The 18,706-nt window shown below is 48.3% G+C and overlaps 1 protein-coding gene across 1 annotated transcript; it reads left to right on the top strand.

Moving 5' to 3' along the window:
- The first annotated feature begins 9,952 nt into the window (after window positions 1–9,952).
- Window positions 9,953–12,435, top strand: LOC144158854 (uncharacterized). Its single transcript, XM_077690023.1, has one exon. It carries the CDS (start codon window positions 10,052–10,054, stop codon window positions 11,897–11,899), a length of 1,848 nt encoding a protein of 615 aa, XP_077546149.1. The 5' UTR covers window positions 9,953–10,051; the 3' UTR covers window positions 11,900–12,435.
- The last annotated feature ends 6,271 nt before the right edge of the window (window positions 12,436–18,706 follow it).

Genomic DNA, 18,706 nt, shown 5'->3' with positions numbered 1-18,706 from the left:
CTCGTCGCTGCGGCATTCGGTGTTTTCTGGTTTCGCCCTTTTTAGAGGTAAGTGTGAATTCAAGTGACGTCACATGGGCAATCGTTGGGGGTGTCGTTTAGTGCTTTGCAGTACAACCACCTCCACATAGTGTATTGGAACCATTTTTTTTTCTCGGGTTTGTGGGGTTCTGAAAATTTTACCCCATATGTGGACCATCAATCGTACCCAGCCCTTCAAAAAATGAAGAAGGCACGGAAGCACGTTTCTATCGCCCGCTAAAAAACCAGACTTATTTATGCGAGTCAACTCACATCGAGCCTTTGGCTGGATGTGCTCGGGACAGGTAAGAGAAATTGTGAAATTTCTTTGTTATTATTTAAGATAGCGAGACCACCTTTACCTTTTCTGTCTCCAATTAACCATGAACCTTGCTAATCAAGGTATAATTCATGTAAACTGATATACACAGCAGCAAGTGTCCATTGCCACCCAGCTGTAGCACCTCATTGTGTCCGTCCTAGTGAAACTAAGTTTTTCTTACTTCATATTTGAGATGTCTGGTGTGCATTTAAATCATCCAGATGTCTGAAAATGTTCAGCAAAATATTAAAGTTTGATTTGGTAAAGGGTTACCAATACACGAACGCGTGGCCATCGATACATGCAACGCGGACATCTGATACCCACCAGCGTGACGGCCTCTTAAGCGGACGGCGTTGTGGTAGCTACGCATCCGAATGATACTCAGGATGCTTCCATTTTTAGTGGAGCCGGGTTTGACGTTCACATACGTTACCACGACAGTGGACGACGCCTATTTTTGAAATTGTTTGGCGCTCAGCCATAGAAGTTTGGATATCGCCTTATGCGGGTTTATTTAGCACCGACGTTCATTATCAGCGCCACTAAGTTTTAGCACGCATGCGCAAGCATGCGAAGTGGCTGGAACCGGCGTACAGCTCGACGCTTAGGGCCTCATTTTCAAGAGAATAATCAGCGACAATCTCACTCACGCGATGCTTTTTATTTTCACAGAGAAACACAAGACGCGCACTGCAGACGAAGAACACAGACACAATAGCTTTCACAAGCCTGTCTACCGCATCGCCGTTTCGTAAGCTCGTTGGTATAACCATATTCTTCCAAACTAATAACTAGAGGGGACACGGGCGCTGTAGTAGTTCAACCACACGTTGGGAACGTAGACGTGTGATTTTATAACTTGTCTTAATTTGAGGCTCGAAGGCTGTTAAATGTACCTGTCTTCGGATATTTCTGGGACGTCAATAAATTAAAAACCGCTTGAAAAATGCAGCAAAATTGCGCTTGTATACAAATCCATACCTTGGCAACGCGCTCAAGAAACACATTGCTCTCATCGGCCGTATAGATGTTTACGGTGAATGAAATTTCCCCATTGTGGCTTTTTTGCAACGGCGCATAACAAAATATATTCACAGAAACAAAAATTCTCTGTATAATTGTCTGCATAGACAGTTATTCTAAGCGTATACCAAGCTGCATGTAATTATGTCCAGTAACATTCTGTAATGGTTGGAAACGCCGACGCCAGCGAACAGCGAAACAAAAGTACAATTTTTCTCTGTTGCAATTCGGCTCCTTCTTCGAAAGCTTAATCAGCTAAAAAAACTGCTGACCATATCGGAAACTATCAGACTTCAGCTCTATTGGTATATTAGGAACGTCTCTGTATCAAACTGAAAGGCAACAAAGGTTACAGAAATATCGTTCAAAACTGGCAGCGCAAGTCAAGGGAGCCTTAATCCGGCATCTCTTTTCGCTCGGTCACTGCACACCTCGTCTACGGGCTTGGCTTATAGGCTATTCAAGTGCGAATGTGCGGATTTGGCACCCACATGGCCGAAGCTACTGCGGATGTTATAATTTTTAGCTGAGTTATATAGGACTTGTGTTTTGTGTATTGCTACAGTGGCTAGAATAGGAAAGTGTGATTAGCGGCATGCAGCGCCTATGAGGCGCTTTGAAGCCGCCGATAGGGATCCGCGAGGGGGCGCGCGCGATCGTTTACACGTCGACTGCTGAGGCGCGCGCGGATCGTCTGCAATGCGATTGCTGCTTTGCCCAGAGAGAAGCACCGCTTTTTTCGTGTGCCGTAGCAGGTTTAAGGGTGCATTAGTGCCGCAAAAGTAGATCCACAGTTTTGTGCCGGGCCGCTCTACGGTGTACAGGTCCTGCAAAAAGAAACTGTCGTTGTTTGGCGTTCCAAAGGACGTGCGTCTGTATTGGCGCAGTGGCGACGAGAAATACCACGTACTGAGAAGAGGCTCAAGGAAAACACCGCTATGTGCGAGCTACACTTCGACGTAAGATACATCTCCCGGCACATTGAACATACCGTGAACGAAAAAGTTGTCTCAATCTACAGGGGCAGGCCTCGGAATTGCCCCCGCAAAATCTGCCCACGCAATTTCGAAGTCCTCCGAAGTACCAGCCGACTTCCCCGAGCAGGAAGTGTCAAGCGAGAAGTGCACCCGCGGCCCCACCCAGCAATAAAAAAGCTAAGGATGGTGACTCCCCTGTGAGTGCAGAGTTTGAAGAACCCCATGCTTCTTTTCTGTCAAGAACTTGACCCTACCTCCTGCAACATGGGGGAAACCACACGCATGAGTGCTTTGCCCTTCACAATGGCTTACAGCGTGTGTCGCACTGCGCAGGATAAAGCCAAAGCCCGTACACGTTCCCTTGCAGACATTGGAAGCATTTACGAAACATCTGACATACTGAAGAAGCCTGCCACTCTCCCTGTCCATGACTATCAAATTCTTTTCGGTCCTCTAGCTGCACTTTTACACGAAGGCATTGAAAAAGAAGAAGGCATGCCTTTTCGTGAAAGGAAAAAGCATTTAAAGCTCGATTGCCTCACGTAACAGCAGAATCGAACTTCGAAATTGCTTTTCCGAAGACAATTCGAGAAAAAATGCTTGAATTTCTTCACACACACACACACACACACACACACACACACACACACACACACACACACACACACACACACACACACACACACACACACACACACACACACACACACACACACACACACACACACACACACACACACACACACACACACACACACACACACACACACACACACACACACACACACACACACACACACACACACACACACACACACACACACACACACACACACACACACACACACACACACACACACACACACACACACACACACACACACACACACACACACACACACACACACACACACACACACACACACACACACACACACACACACACACACACACACACACACACACACACACACACACACACACACACACACACACACACACACACACACACACACACACACACACACACACACACACACACACACACACACACACACACACACACACACACACACACACACACACACACACACACACACACACACACACACACACACACACACACACACACACACACACACACACACACACACACACACACACACACACACACACACACACACACACACACACACACACACACACACACACACACACACACACACACACACACACACACACACACACACACACACACACACACACACACACACACACACACACACACACACACACACACACACACACACACACACACACACACACACACACACACACACACACACACACACACACACACACACACACACACACACACACACACACACACACACACACACACACACACACACACACACACACACACACACACACACACACACACACACACACACACACACACACACACACACACACACACACACACACACACACACACACACACACACACACACACACACACACACACACACACACACACACACACACACACACACACACACACACACACACACACACACACACACACACACACACACACACACACACACACACACACACACACACACACACACACACACACACACACACACACACACACACACACACACACACACACACACACACACACACACACACACACACACACACACACACACACACACACACACACACACACACACACACACACACACACACACACACACACACACACACACACACACACACACACACACACACACACACACACACACACACACACACACACACACACACACACACACACACACACACACACACACACACACACACACACACACACACACACACACACACACACACACACACACACACACACACACACACACACACACACACACACACACACACACACACACACACACACACACACACACACACACACACACACACACACACACACACACACACACACACACACACACACACACACACACACACACACACACACACACACACACACACACACACACACACACACACACACACACACACACACACACACACACACACACACACACACACACACACACACACACACACACACACACACACACACACACACACACACACACACACACACACACACACACACACACACACACACACACACACACACACACACACACACACACACACACACACACACACACACACACACACACACACACACACACACACACACACACACACACACACACACACACACACACACACACACACACACACACACACACACACACACACACACACACACACACACACACACACACACACACACACACACACACACACACACACACACACACACACACACACACACACACACACACACACACACACACACACACACACACACACACACACACACACACACACACACACACACACACACACACACACACACACACACACACACACACACACACACACACACACACACACACACACACACACACACACACACACACACACACACACACACACACACACACACACACACACACACACACACACACACACACACACACACACACACACAGAAATAGCAGCAAAAGGCACACACACACACACACAGAAATAGCAGCAAAAGGCAAGGCCCATTGAGCAAAGAAAGTTGATGGCTTCGAGCATTTGCAATTATGAACGAATCATGAGAAATTCACCAAAAGTGAGTAGTTTTTTGTCTGTTTGTAACGAGCACATCGAAAATAAAATGCGTGTTTACCAGTTACCAGTCCACAATTCTCTGATTCACTTCATAAGAGTCCGAGCCAGCCGGCTATATTCGGCTGTCAAAGTGCGCCCAGTCAGTTGCAAACTTCGATTGTAGTACTTTAAAATACGACATTCATTGAATCTCAGTTTACGCGACCACGTAGAATAGCTATGAAAGAAAATATATTCGTACTCCATATTCCGCCGCGGTCGCAGCGAACGTGTAATCGTGCGACAGCGCCACCTGGATTTTCCTCCTACAGCGTCACGCGGGGTAGGGCCCGGTCATCACACTTTCCTATTCTAGCCACTGTAGTATTGCTTCTTCTACCAGATATTGCCCACATTCGGTTGCGATGCCATAAGGTTAGTGCACACCTGCTCTTTAAATAGCAATAGCCTCTTTTTGAAGTAACGTTGGATGTTCTTTCATTTCTTCGCAGAACTGCGTAGAACGGACACCTGTTCTTTGTTGTCCGCGGCACACCGGACATGTTCTACATCATTCCTGAACAAGTGGTCATCTATGCCAGTTAAATGGCCCGTAAATAAAAATTATATTATCACTTTGAGTACACCTAGGCTCGGAGTATATAACCTAGGCTCGCACTATATCGAGCTGACTTTGTCCTAATAGTACACCGGCAGTGCGCCGCTCGCATGAGTTTCGCTGCTATTAAACTGCCACCGAATTGTGTGCATAGCATTTCAGCTCGCGTAATGAAAGCTTCCCTCAGGGTGTTTAGTGTGCATTTTTATTAGTATTACCGACACTACCTGCGATCTTGAGTGAAAGTCTCTTGGGACGGCAAGGCAGGCTCTATGCATCGTGTGAGGCGGTGGCGAAACCTCCGGCGGTCTTTTCAAATGCCCACTGTACCGGCGGTCAGAGCAGGATTCCGGGAACTCCGCCACCGGCTGCACAAACAGACACCCCCAAATAACCGCTTTGTCGACATGGACGCCAGCGGGCATGGTGTACAGTGCGCAACACCCTTGTCTATAACACTGATTTCAACTTCGACTAGTTACCTCTCAAAACTGCGGGCTCAAACTTGTCACAAAAAAAAAAAAAAAACGTTGCGGTCAAAATATGCGGTTAAGACTTCAGAATGACACACTAGTTTTCGTCAATTGTTTTTCAGCCGAGGCAAGATAAGGCTATAAGTATGAAACCTGTGTTATAGACAAGCGTGTTGCCCCCTGTACGCCATAGGCACGTACACGCGTCATCGTCGTCATCATCATCACCAGCCTATCTACGCCCACTGCAGGTCAAAGGCCTCTCCCATTATTCTCCAATTACCTCGGTCCTCTGCCAACTGTGACCAATTTATCCCCGCAAAATTCTTGATCTCATCTGCCCATGTAACTTTCTGCCTTCCCCTGCAACGCTTGCCTTCTCTAGAGATCCACTCTGTTACCCTTAATAGTCATCGTCACTCTGGCGTTTTTCTTGTATGGCAGACCTGACGCATCACCCTCTCGCCGTGACGAATGCCAGCGAGGCAAAAGAGTGGCAGCCTCGGGCTCTGAGTCGTCAAGCAGCAACATAAACGGTGTAGCCATATCGTCACGTCGCACATGGTTGCTGACACGTTTTACTTGGGGTGGTCACAAGCTCCGGAAGTGCGACAAATTGCCGCCATCGTGGCAGGATGCACAAAAACAGGCGTGCAGTTGGCGACTGGGATAACGGTTTGGACGGCTGGTTCGCACGATTCCCCCTTAAATTACGTCCACGTCGGTTGGACAGACCGGGATGTAGTCGCAAGGCCATGTCATCCTTGAAAAAGTGGAGCAACGCTTCTCTACTTAAATTCTTCGTCTGTTTGGTTTTCGTTGATGGCTGCGTCAAAGTCCAAAGGCAGCTTGTCTAGAACAATATTGGATGAAGGACAAAGGGAAACATCGGGCGGGTCTGGGTCCTTGAGACGGGCGTCACTTGCTGTGCTGGGCTTACATATTTCACAGGAAGCGACGGCCTCAGTTGATGTATTCTGCACCTAAAGAATTCTAAGGTCCGACGTTCATGGTTTTTCAACCCCACATGCGCTTTAAGGGGGACATCAGGGCCCAGGGACACCCGCGGGTGACCTTCAGACACCCTTTGCTCCTTCAAATCAGCGCATCAACGAGGCTGATTGGTGGGTACAAACATTTCATTTGTCCCACGGTATTCAAACGATCGACCAGGGTGCAGATCATTTTTTTCACACTGATCACGCTAGCAGCCCCATACTACGGCCGTCTTAAGTTTTATATACGGTATTTTTTGCTGCTGCCTTCAACACTGTTAAGGAGAAAATCGGAAAAGGATTTATGCCAAAGGGTAACATTTTGTACACGTATATTGGTTGTTTTTCAATGTTTCCCGGTCACAGCGATGCTCCCTGCGGGGAATATTTCCCTTTCGGGGAATTTTCTACCGCTATTTTGGCGAAAATTGAAAGAGGGAATCTGTACAAGCTGCAAGGAATTTTAGGAGTCCTGCAGTAAAAAAGAAAAATAATGTCCGCAAACCAGACCTCGCATCATTTATTGCTTCGTTTTTTTTATTCTGTTAACACTTCGTCGGATTTGCTTTGGAATATTAAAAATCAGAATGGGGATAAGAATGGGGTGGGGTGCATATGGCAGACATTCTCAGATAATGAATAGCAGCCTACCATTGTCGCTGAAGAAGAAAGTGTATGACAGCTGCATCTTACCGGTACTCACCTACGGGGCAGAAACTTGGAGGCTCACTAAGAGGGTTCAACTTAAATTGAGAACGACTCAGCGGGCAATGGAGCAGAAAATGATAGGTGTAACATTAAGGGACAAGAAGAGAGCGGACTGGGTCAGGGAGCAAACTGGGGTTAAAGACATATTAGTAGAAATTAAGAAGAAGAAATGGACGTGGGCAGGGCATGTAATGCGAAGGCAAGATAACCGCTGGTCATTAAGGGTAACAGAGTGGATCCCTAGAGAAGGCAAGCGTTGCAGGGGGCGGCAGAAAGTTAGATGGGCAGATGAGATCAAGAAGTTTGCGGGGATAAATTGGTCACAGTTGGCACAGGACCGAGGTAATTGGAGAATAATGGGAGAGGCCTTTGCCCTGCAGTGGGCGTAGATAGGCTGGTGATGATTAAAAATGTTGTACCGGAGAGCCAAGAGTATCCAACACCGCTTCCGATCCGGTTAATGAAAGAGGAGTGAAATGCATAAAAACGATACTCTATGAGGAAGAGCTAATAAAGCGTGAAGTGGCGGGGGCTGAACAGCTGAATCCTGTTCGCATGTACTCCTGGGAAATATACACAAAAGTATTTCAGTTGATCCTTAGACTGCGTGCTGACAATGACAGCTGGCGCCAGCAGTCCCGGCGCTGAACTAAAATTACCTCGTGACCCAACAATGTCTCGTTGTTTTTCGTACGGACAGTTTCAACTTAAATCTTTTAAATCCAATGGAAGCATAGTATTTTGTATAATGCGAGAAACGTATAGCCAAATTCCGCGGAGCGAACCATGTAGAATTTATTTCCCGCTGAAACTCTGACTCTCGGAACGGTGTCTGAGCCCGAAAGGCTACGTAAATAGACATTAGAAGGCTACGTGAATAGAAGGCTACGTAAATATACATAACTGGCACTGGCTAACGCCCATAACCGAACAGAATTTGCGTAAATCTGTCAGCTGCTAAAAAAGATCGCAGGTATATTTGCAGGGAATTCTTGAGAAACGTGTAGGAAAAAGTTCTAAAATAGGGAATTTCTTAACATAGAAATGGCAGTTTTTCTCCAGAGTATGGAACACCACGGCCCACGTATTTTAAAGGAAAAAACAAACACGCGTAGCCTTGCTCTTATCATCACACACCGCTTTGAAATGCGCGTCATCAGTATCGCAGTATAGGCACGTTGGGCTGTGCTTGTCGTAAAAGCCGCAGCGGCTCGAAGATCCCATGCTCATCACGGCCTTTCTTCATAAGATGAAATTTGCGTTAGCGCCTTCGCCCTGACCGAGGTATCAACAGGTTTGATACCACACGCCAAGTCAAGCGTGGCAATAAAGAGAAGGCTTTTTGTAATTTCATACCAAGAGCCAAGACGAACATTTTAGGCTGTGAAAGCGACAAGCCGCCAGTCGTTCGTGTTGTTTCCAACCACTGAAAATGGAATGAAGGAATCAGAGCATTCATCTAAAGGCATAAATAAAGCTTTACGCCTTGTCTCAGTGTCATTCCCGTAGACTGTTGGCACGGCACTCGGCAGGCAGTGGGAGACACCAGATTTAGAAATAACCACTCCTTTGTCGATGCCTAGTGTGAGCTACAGAAAACATTATCAGGAAAAGTGCTCAGCAAACAGCGGCCTCTTTCTAGAGCGGGGTGCCTATACGCATGCACAACACTCATGGATAACAACAAACCACACTGACTAGCTCGCGCCATCAACAAAATGGTTCTGGTTTAGTGCGAACGGGTAAGGCGTCCACATGCTTCTTGCTCGGCGGCGCATGGCCTCTGAATTTGAAAAAAACAATTGCGAAGGAGAAAGCCGAGATAATAGCACGCTGTATTTTAAGCCATTGCTGAAGATCAGCACATACACGGCAAATTCGAGCGTGGAAGCCACATGTATGACGCCACATGTATCGGAGGCTGCTCGTTCCTTTCTCTTTTCCTTTGTATTCCCATTTACGCCATGCAGTGCTTTCGAAGCAAGCGATAACGGAGTGCCCCAAAGCGCAGTTAATAAAAAGCTAGAACTGATAGCTCAATGTTCTCTGCGCTTGTCTCTTGATTGTGCGCATCTAGCCTCTGTGTCTGCACATGCGCATGAAAGCGTCAGACGAAGCGGACCGTGAACTTTTCAGACTCTGCATGGAAACAGTCCACTAAAAATGGCTGTAGTGCTTTACAACTACGACTACTCCCGTCTTCCGTACAATGCCTGGCTCCGAATCCTTTCCTACGCGGACACCGATACGCTGCTTGCCATCGAAGCCACTGCGTCCTGCTTTACTAACATCGTCAGAGACGAGCACCTTGCGGCGAACGTACTGTGCGCTCCAAGTTCCGACGAAATGACGTTACATCGGTTCTTCACGACACGCGCGATGCACAAGGTGAAGGTTTTGGACGTGTCCAACTGCATAGTGGCCGCACCAGACGTCATCCTCTCCTGGGTCGGAACCTGCAACGCACTCACGGACCTCCGCTGCGTCAACTGCCCGCTGCCCTACACTGGCTTGCTGATAGTCCTGATGGAACGGCTGCCTCATCTTCAGCGCATAGACTGGTCTTTCTTCGGGGAGCACATCAGCCACGACATGTGCCGCGTCATGGAAGGGTACAACGAGATGGTGATACCGCAGTTGCGCAGCATGTACGTGGCAGTGGCCTGTCAGGGCGCGGACAACCACGCACTCCTGAGCTTCCTGTTGAATCGGTGCATTGTGCTTCAGAAGGTGCACTTCCACGCCCTTTACGGTGACTTCACTGAAGCCACAGCCCTTTGTGTCGGTGCTGCAACGTCCAACATATCCTCGGACCCTACCTTGGTTTACTCGACCGAGCTGGATGATGTAAGGGGCCAGCAGCGGTTTTTTACTTCGTTCGTCCGGTTGATGCAGGTGCGGTCGAAGTGCTTGTCCGGCACAATCGTGTGCGGCAACAGGGTATTCCTTAGAGCGTGCACAGCCGGCGCTAGTTCATCGTACACTCACACCATGCCTCCTCGTTTCAAGCAAGTAGTCGTGGCACTGAGCAACGAAGTCAGCGTTCAGCATACGTTGTCGCAAATGGCGATCGATATGAGTTGGTCGCATATCGAAGCGCTCACGCTCGCCTTATTGCCATTTGCTGAGTCTGACACCCCTACCTGCGCGGGCCCCAACTTCTGGATACCACTTATAACATTCATTTGTTCCTTCCACTTTCTCACAGAGCTTAACCTGAACTCGTTTCACTTCAGCGGTAGCGTGGACCTCTGCAACATCGTTGCTATGGTCCCCATGAGGCTTCGAGCGCTGTCACTCGCGCCGTGCGGCATTAACCAATCGAATTCTTTCATAAACTTGGCAAAGGTGTCATCAAAGCTCGAGGAACTAGACGTCAGAATGAACTCTGACAATGTTAGCTCACAGTGCGCCTCCTGTAGCCAGCCTTTCATAGTGCTTGAATATGATGCCGCTATTCTTCAACAGGGCAGTGCGCTCAGACGCTTTACCCTTTGCAGGGTTCTGAAAGTGCATTCCCTCGACTTCATCGCCAATCTTCGCCCTACTGAGATCCGTCTTTTCTTCATGCCTAGGCACACAATAGGCGAGTCACGTAGCATTGGCCATCTGCTGAGATGCAACGACAATTTGCAGTCCCTCGTTCTGAAAGACCACTCACTGTTCCTGGGACTTGAGTTCTACCAGCAAAACCTTGACGCCCTCAACCACCTAAATCACCTCAGCCTCGATGTGAGGGCGCCATCCGAGATCGATGAAGTGCGGTTGTTTTTTAACCACATGACTGCTCGACTTCCAGTGTTAGAGACACTTCACTTGCACTACGTCAGTGGCGATAACTTTGTGCGGACACTGACTTGGTTGCGGCCACCAGTCTGGTACCGGGAAACAAGTGAAGAAGCTCAACATCTTGCTGGAGCCCTGCTGGCAGACAGGCCATGCATTGGTTGTTCAATGGCCACGTTTATTGGTCTGGTCAAGCCCCGCCATCACCGCAAGAACTGCTTGTAGATAATTTTCGCCGAACATTCTGAAAAGTCTTTTTTGTTTCAACATCATGTACATACTTTTATCGCCGCATTGACAACTGGGAAGCATTAGAGAGCTGTGGTCAGTACATTGCATGTACATGACACTGTTGAATTGCTATATTGAATTTCTAAATTGATCTTACTTTCAGAAGTACGTCATTGGGTTTTTACACTACTGAAGGCCTTGCGCTATTAAGTAGTTCTTAGCAAGTGTAGCCGATATGTCCTTTATACTTTCGTAACATGGTTGCCAGCAATTAGGAATAATTGTTTTATTTCACCACTATGTGGAAGTTGTGTAACACTTTAATTCTGCCGTGACAAAGGTACTGTGTTATCGTTGCTTTGGCGTAGCGCCGAGTGCGTAAATTTACGGTCTGCTCTTTACCAAAGTACCAATCGTTCTGCTATTGCTGGCACGCGGGCTAGGTTTTCATTGTAACAGAACAAAAATGTAAATGGAAGTGTCCCACTGATTTTTTCTGCGTTCACTTCAAATAAAGAGCCTTAAAGAATTGTTGTTTTATTGACGTTTCTGAGCGGTAAATGTTCATAAGTGCGTAAGTATTGGTCACCATCTCCTTACAAATCTAGAAAAGCGCGAACAAAGTCACGCTTGATTGGGTTCTGGCAGCGCAAATCTGGGCTTACGCTTTTTTGTTGTGTGCGAATGCCGATACAATGCCAAGCAACATTCACGAAAACTACGCTGCATGCAAGTTTGAAACTCGTATGTACGGAGGTCCAAACCGTTAATGCTTTGGTACCCAGCATTGCTAGGGAGCAACAACTTTCCCAAAAAACATTTTTTACTGCGAAACAGTAGACCTCGAATCAGCCAAGGAAATATTCGTGTCTGCGTCAGCATAAAAGTCTTAGGGTAAATAAAACACAGTGCTGGCACAACCACAAATCGAACCCGGACCTGCGTAGGGAAGTGGAGCCAGAGCCTGTCGTCTTAGCGATAAGCTACGCCCACACGAGGAGACGTGGAGACGGCGTACTCAACGATCGAGCACACAGCGGCGGGTCTACCACCTGCACGCTTTTATAGCCCTCGTGTGAAGTGCACACCGCCTAATGTATGATAACGGTGATCACGTGGTTTGCATTAGATGCAGACTCAACAGCGCCTGCGAAAGTGTCAGGGGCTTGGCGGCGACTGACGAAACAAGAGCGCGGGTGGGGCAGTGAGAGAGCCACAGCCGCGCACGCCGCCCTCCTCGTCACCATTCGAAGAAGCTGCTTTCCATTTTCTTTCTTCCGTAGGTGCTGCGTTTTGGTAGTCCCTGTGTTGACACATTGCAGTGCCATTTATGTGTATTCAGGTGACGGCGCATGGATTCGTCGTGGATGTCATTAAGCTTCGCAGTCCTACCAACTTCGCCGCGTGGATTGGAACGAATTTTTTTATTCTCGGTTTGTGGGGTTTTGGAAATTTTGCCTCATATGTTCACAGTCGAAGGTAGCCGGACCTTCGAAAAGTGTAGAAGACAGAGCCGCACGTAGTTTTGCCCGATAAAAATTCACGCGTATCGGCTCCTTTCGTTGCAAGTGTCGACGAAAGACGATCGTCGACTGGCGCGCTTGCCAAGTAAATGCCTCACTTCTTTTTCTCGCTCACTTCTCATGCTGTTCTTCTCCCGTCTCTTTCCTTTCAAGATAACAGGCTAGAGGTTTAAAGTCAATTTAAAATTACCGCTTCACACTGCTCCAAGACGGACGCCTTGATGACAGCTCTGCCGTATACGGCGGAGTCACGCGTGAATCGGGGTACCATACAACAACGTTGATAGAACCACATTGCCCTATTCCACGAGCGTCCCAAACGGAAGGTGGAGCCTATAGTGGAACCTTTTGTTACTTTTGACGTTTAAGTTTTTTAAATTCCGCCAGGTAGCGCGGGAAACAGCAGGTGACGGTTTTCTGCAGTTGATGTAGTATCTTATTTGCTGCCGCAAAAACCAAGCATCGGTGAATTTTTTAATAAAGCAACACTGCAAATATCACTCATGCATTTATTTTCTGCCTCATATTTGGTAATATCTTGCTCTTGTTGAACAATGCTCACAAGTATGAACAATAACACCGGACTTAGACGTTTAGTTTTGGCTGAGGGTATATAACACTAAAGCGCGGTTTCTGTTTCCCTTTGGCCGCATGGCAAAATCGAGTCACAGACACACAGACAGACAGACAGACATAGAGACAGACCAAATTGTTTCCGTTCAAGTGTCCCAAGAAAGACTTCCTTCTTTCAAACCAGACTGGTTAAGGTGTGTTTACAGGCATCGAGTCCTGTGGTTCGATGGCGTCGATACCGGTAAGCGAAATTATGCAATTTCCTTGTTATTACAGATCATAGCGAGACCAACTTTACCTTTGCGGTCTTCAGTGAACCATAAACCGGCCTGATCAATGTATTATTGACAATGAACTCATATATGGAGCAGCAAGTGTCCTTTGCCACCCAGGTGTAATAACCCATTGCGTTCGTCCCAGCAAACCTAATTTTTCTGGCTTCATCTCTGTGATTTCTGCAGTGCATTTAAATCATGCAGATGTTTACACGTTGTTCAGCAACAAAATTAACGCTTTGGGCATCAACGGGTTAACAATACGCGGACGCGTGGCCATCGATACATGCAGCGCAGACAGCTGATAGCCACCGGCGTGTTCGCCAAGATTAGCGGACGGCGTTGTGGCAGCTATACATCCCATTGATATTGGGGACGCTTCCGTGTTTTGGGGGGACGGGTTTGACATAAACATACGTTACCGCGACAGTGGCCAACGCCTATTTTTTTAAATATGCTGGGCGCTCAACCGTGGAAATGATTATCTCGCCTTGGGCGTGGTTATTTAGCACAGACGTTCATTGCCAGCACCGCGAAGTTTTAGCGCGCGTGGCGAAGCAAGCAAAGTAGTCGGAACTGGGGTATGGCTCTACACTTTCTGCGTAATTTTCAAGAAAATAATCACCGACAATCTTACTCACGCGATGCTTTTATTTTCACAGAAGCAAACACACGACGCACACTGCCGGCGAAGAAAACAGATACAATTGCTTCTACAAGCCCGTCTACCACCCCACCGTTCCGTAATCTAGTTGCTACAGCCATACAGTTTCTTACTAAAATCTGGAGGAGCCACTGGCGGTGCCATCGTTCAACCACCGTGGAGTTATAGAACTTGGCTTAACTTGAGGCTTGACGGCTATTATGTGTACTTGTCTTCCGGTTTTTCTGCGCCATCTGTTTCGGCTCATTCCGATGCAGAATTGCTGGTTGCGCCTGATTACAGTGGCTGCAATGAGCAAATGTTGCTCGTCTGGAAAGAAATGGATGCGCAAAGCAGTAGCTTCGCCGTGCCGCCTCTACTCTAACCGCAGCCATGTTCTACATCATTTCTCTAAACGGACGCCAAGTCGGGTTTCCGCACATGGTTTACAGTACAAGCGCGGGTGTTGTTTCATGCTAGTTGTTTCATGTTGTTTCATGCTAGTCCTGTTCATGACGGCGCTTGCGAGAACAACACGAGCACGGTAGCGCCTAAGCCTAATAAAAATCCTTTACCTGTAGTTAGTATATGCCTACGGAAGTCGAATTTTCCTTCACCTAACGATATCGCAGAAGCGGCGAACGGCGGGCGGGTCAGTGCCAAGCCGGTTGTGGTCAGTACCTTATCACGGTAGAAAGCAGCGAAAGAAGCACGAATGGGTCACACGTGCAGAACTGTTCCGCCAATGCAACCGTCGTCTGCTACACCCTTATTCAAAAAGGTCGTAAAAGAGTAATAACGGCCGTATTAACTAACTTCGTACGAACCTTACTGCCCCGCGGTACGGTACGTAGGCTCTACCACGAGTAGGCTCTGCCACGTAGGCTCTGCCACTAGGAAGTAGTGTACCCTAGATTAAGGTCGTGCTTGTGACTTTGTTTTGCCTGACCAGTTAGTTTTGCCTGACCACAAGCAGCTATTGGTTTTATGCCCCTTCTGATGAGATGTATCTTTTGCTGGCGGAAAATTTGAACGCAGACGTGAAACGGGCCAATGTGACCGCTCCTGTATTCTCACAAGTCGAGCACTTTGTCTTGGTGTGTTACGCTAACGACGCGGGAGTGAAACGGACAGCTCCATGTTTGTCCGCTGCAATAGAGCTTGGGTTATTGCATGTTTATTTCAGATAATTGGCAAGAAAGTATATGCTCAACCGTAAATTACAAACAAATTTGTTTTGTTTTGTGCACACCGTAGACTGCATCCAGCTTCGCAGGTCATCCTTCTTCACAGAGTGGAAGGGCACTAATTTTTTCCCCTCGCCACCACGGGTGCGTCTTTGATAAGTTGCGCAGTCGGCTGCTAACGGCGGTACTGCCGTTATCAGAGGATTCCGAAAAATAAATAGAAGCACGCAGGGGCGTAAAAAAATGCGCTGATGCACTGTACTCCCTAATGCGAAGTTCTTGCGCAGTGCGACCAGTAGTCTTTTCGGTCACGGCGTATATCTCCTGCGCCTCTGGGAGTTATCCCGTGATCAGCGAACGCACGCCTGCGCGCGCTACTCAGCTGTTGTCGCGCAGCGCGCCGCCGCTGCCGGCCAGCGTGTTGTTGCAAATCGTGTTTGAAACTCCCGCACAGATGTCACGTGGTTCGGATTAGCCAGGCTTGTGAGAGCAGTGAGCATGGTGTTCAAAATCGTGTATGAACCTCCCGCGCAAATGCCACGTGGTTTTGATTAACTGGGGGAAAGTATCAGGGGTACGGCGCTCCTTGGTGGCGACGCATGAAGTGTGACGTCGAGGCAGTCAGAGAGATGATGCCATAGCCACTCTTGCTACCCTCCACGTCACCCTTCGCCAGATGCTCGTCTCCGTTTTCTTTCTTTCGTCGCTCCTGCTTTAGCTCACTCGGTTGCGCGGACATAGACGCCGCCCCATGAGAAGAAGAAGAAACACATTTATTTAGGAGCACAGTCAGCTGACGATGGTGCATCTCGAAAAACAAACTGCGCGCAAATTAACGGGGACAGGAACAAATGAAAATGGCACAAACGCAGTGCCGCCTTCCCGTCTTCTTCTTGTCCCCGTTAATTTGCGCGCAGTTTGTTTTTCGAGATGCGCCATTACCAACTCGCCCAACTCTCAACCCTTTTGACGATGGTGGCCGCCATTTTGGCGGTGACCGCGGCTGCCCGGACGACCATTGAAGCTTGAGCCTCCTGGTCTGGGCAGCGCAACGCCTCCTCCCACTGCTCACATGTGGTTATTTTTGGATAGGGATCTCTCGGGCATCCCCACATACGGTGCTGAAGTGTGCCGAGGGACTGGCAGGCAGTACAGTAAGGGGAAAGGTACAGGGCTGGCTGAATTAAGTGTAATTTAGCGGGATTGGGAAATGTGTTCGTCTGTAAAAGACGCGGGTTCCTGCTGGATGGTGAATTGTGTGTGTGCCGGGAAATATACACGGTGGGAGGGGTGGTAATGGGTGGCAATTTTGTTGTAGGTGATCATCCGGTCTCTAGCGGATCTGGCGCCATGGTAGGGGAACGAGCTGGGCCTGGCTCGTATGGTGAGTTCTCGAGCCATACTGTGGGCAACTTCATTCCCCTCCAGGCCCGCATGCTCCGGAGCCCAGATGATTTCTACGAGGTACACCGGGGGTGCTTGTTAGAGAATTTTGAGTGCCTGAGGCGAAATAAAGCCGGAGGCGAAATTTTGAACTGCCGTTTTAGAATCGGTGATGATTGTGGAGGGGGTCTGCTTTTTGAGTTAGCGCTAATGCTACCGCCGCTTCTTCTGCTGTGGCTGGGTTGGTGGTGCGGATGGTCAGGAAGTTGCGCTGTACCTGATTGGAAGGGCAATGGGAGACGATTGAGAAGACGCCATGCCACGGATATTCGGCTGCGTCGACGTAATGGACGTCATCTTTGTCGCTGTATTTTTTGTGTAATGCTTGTGCGCGTTGCGAACGCCTTTTGATGTTGAATTGTGGGTGCATGTTTCTGGGTATAGGCTTGATAATTAAATTAGAATGGATGTCGTGAGGGAGTGTGGATTTTTCTTCTGGGGATTCCAAAGGTGAGATTCGTAACCTCTGGAGAATATGAGTGCCAGTGGTAGTTTTTGAGCCTTTGTCCTTTGCAGGCTGACCTACCCGCCCCATGAGAAACCCAGCTAACGGCTGGCAAAGGGCTAAAACGACCAAAACCCGCCACCGCCGATAAGCATGTAGCCGCTGCCATTTCCGCTCAAATTATAACTCGCCCAGTAGCTGCGAATCATTTTGGTTGAAGAGCAACTCACGCAGTTGGAGCGGCGTCGTGAGCCCATAACTCTTCTTCGGGGTTCAAAGGTCTTGCGAGCAACATTTTCGCCGGTGTCATTAATGCCTAAGTATGGGCCATCCCCACTTGCCTGTTTATGCGTGCATGGTTTTAGGGTGGAAGGAAGGGGCATGTACGCACAGCTAGGTTTCATGCCGCTACCGATGAAATGCTGATTGTGCTGGTTGGAGATTTAAGCGCCTAAACGGCTCAGTCGGCTTTGTCGGCTGTACTCCTTAATCGAGTGGTTCCCGTCTGGGTTGGTGTGTTCACAGACAGTAAGGTGCCTACGAAGGGGAAGGGAAACAGACAGTGACATGTTGGTACGTGCAAAAGAGATTTCACAGGTTTCCGGGTCTTTATGGGATTGACGCATGTCGTTCGTTTGGACGAAGCAGAGCTAGAATTGAGGAAGCGAGAGCCCGAACAGAAGCTTGAATGGGTGCAAATAAAGGTGCTTCC

Source organism: Haemaphysalis longicornis, unplaced genomic scaffold (assembly GCF_048455015.1).
Source record: "Haemaphysalis longicornis isolate Haplotype H1 unplaced genomic scaffold, Haemaphysalis longicornis Haplotype H1 scaffold_10, whole genome shotgun sequence".
Taxonomy (NCBI): domain Eukaryota; kingdom Metazoa; phylum Arthropoda; class Arachnida; order Ixodida; family Ixodidae; genus Haemaphysalis; species Haemaphysalis longicornis.
The sequence above is the reverse complement of the archived record's forward strand: the minus strand, read 5'-3'. Positions and strand labels throughout refer to the sequence as shown.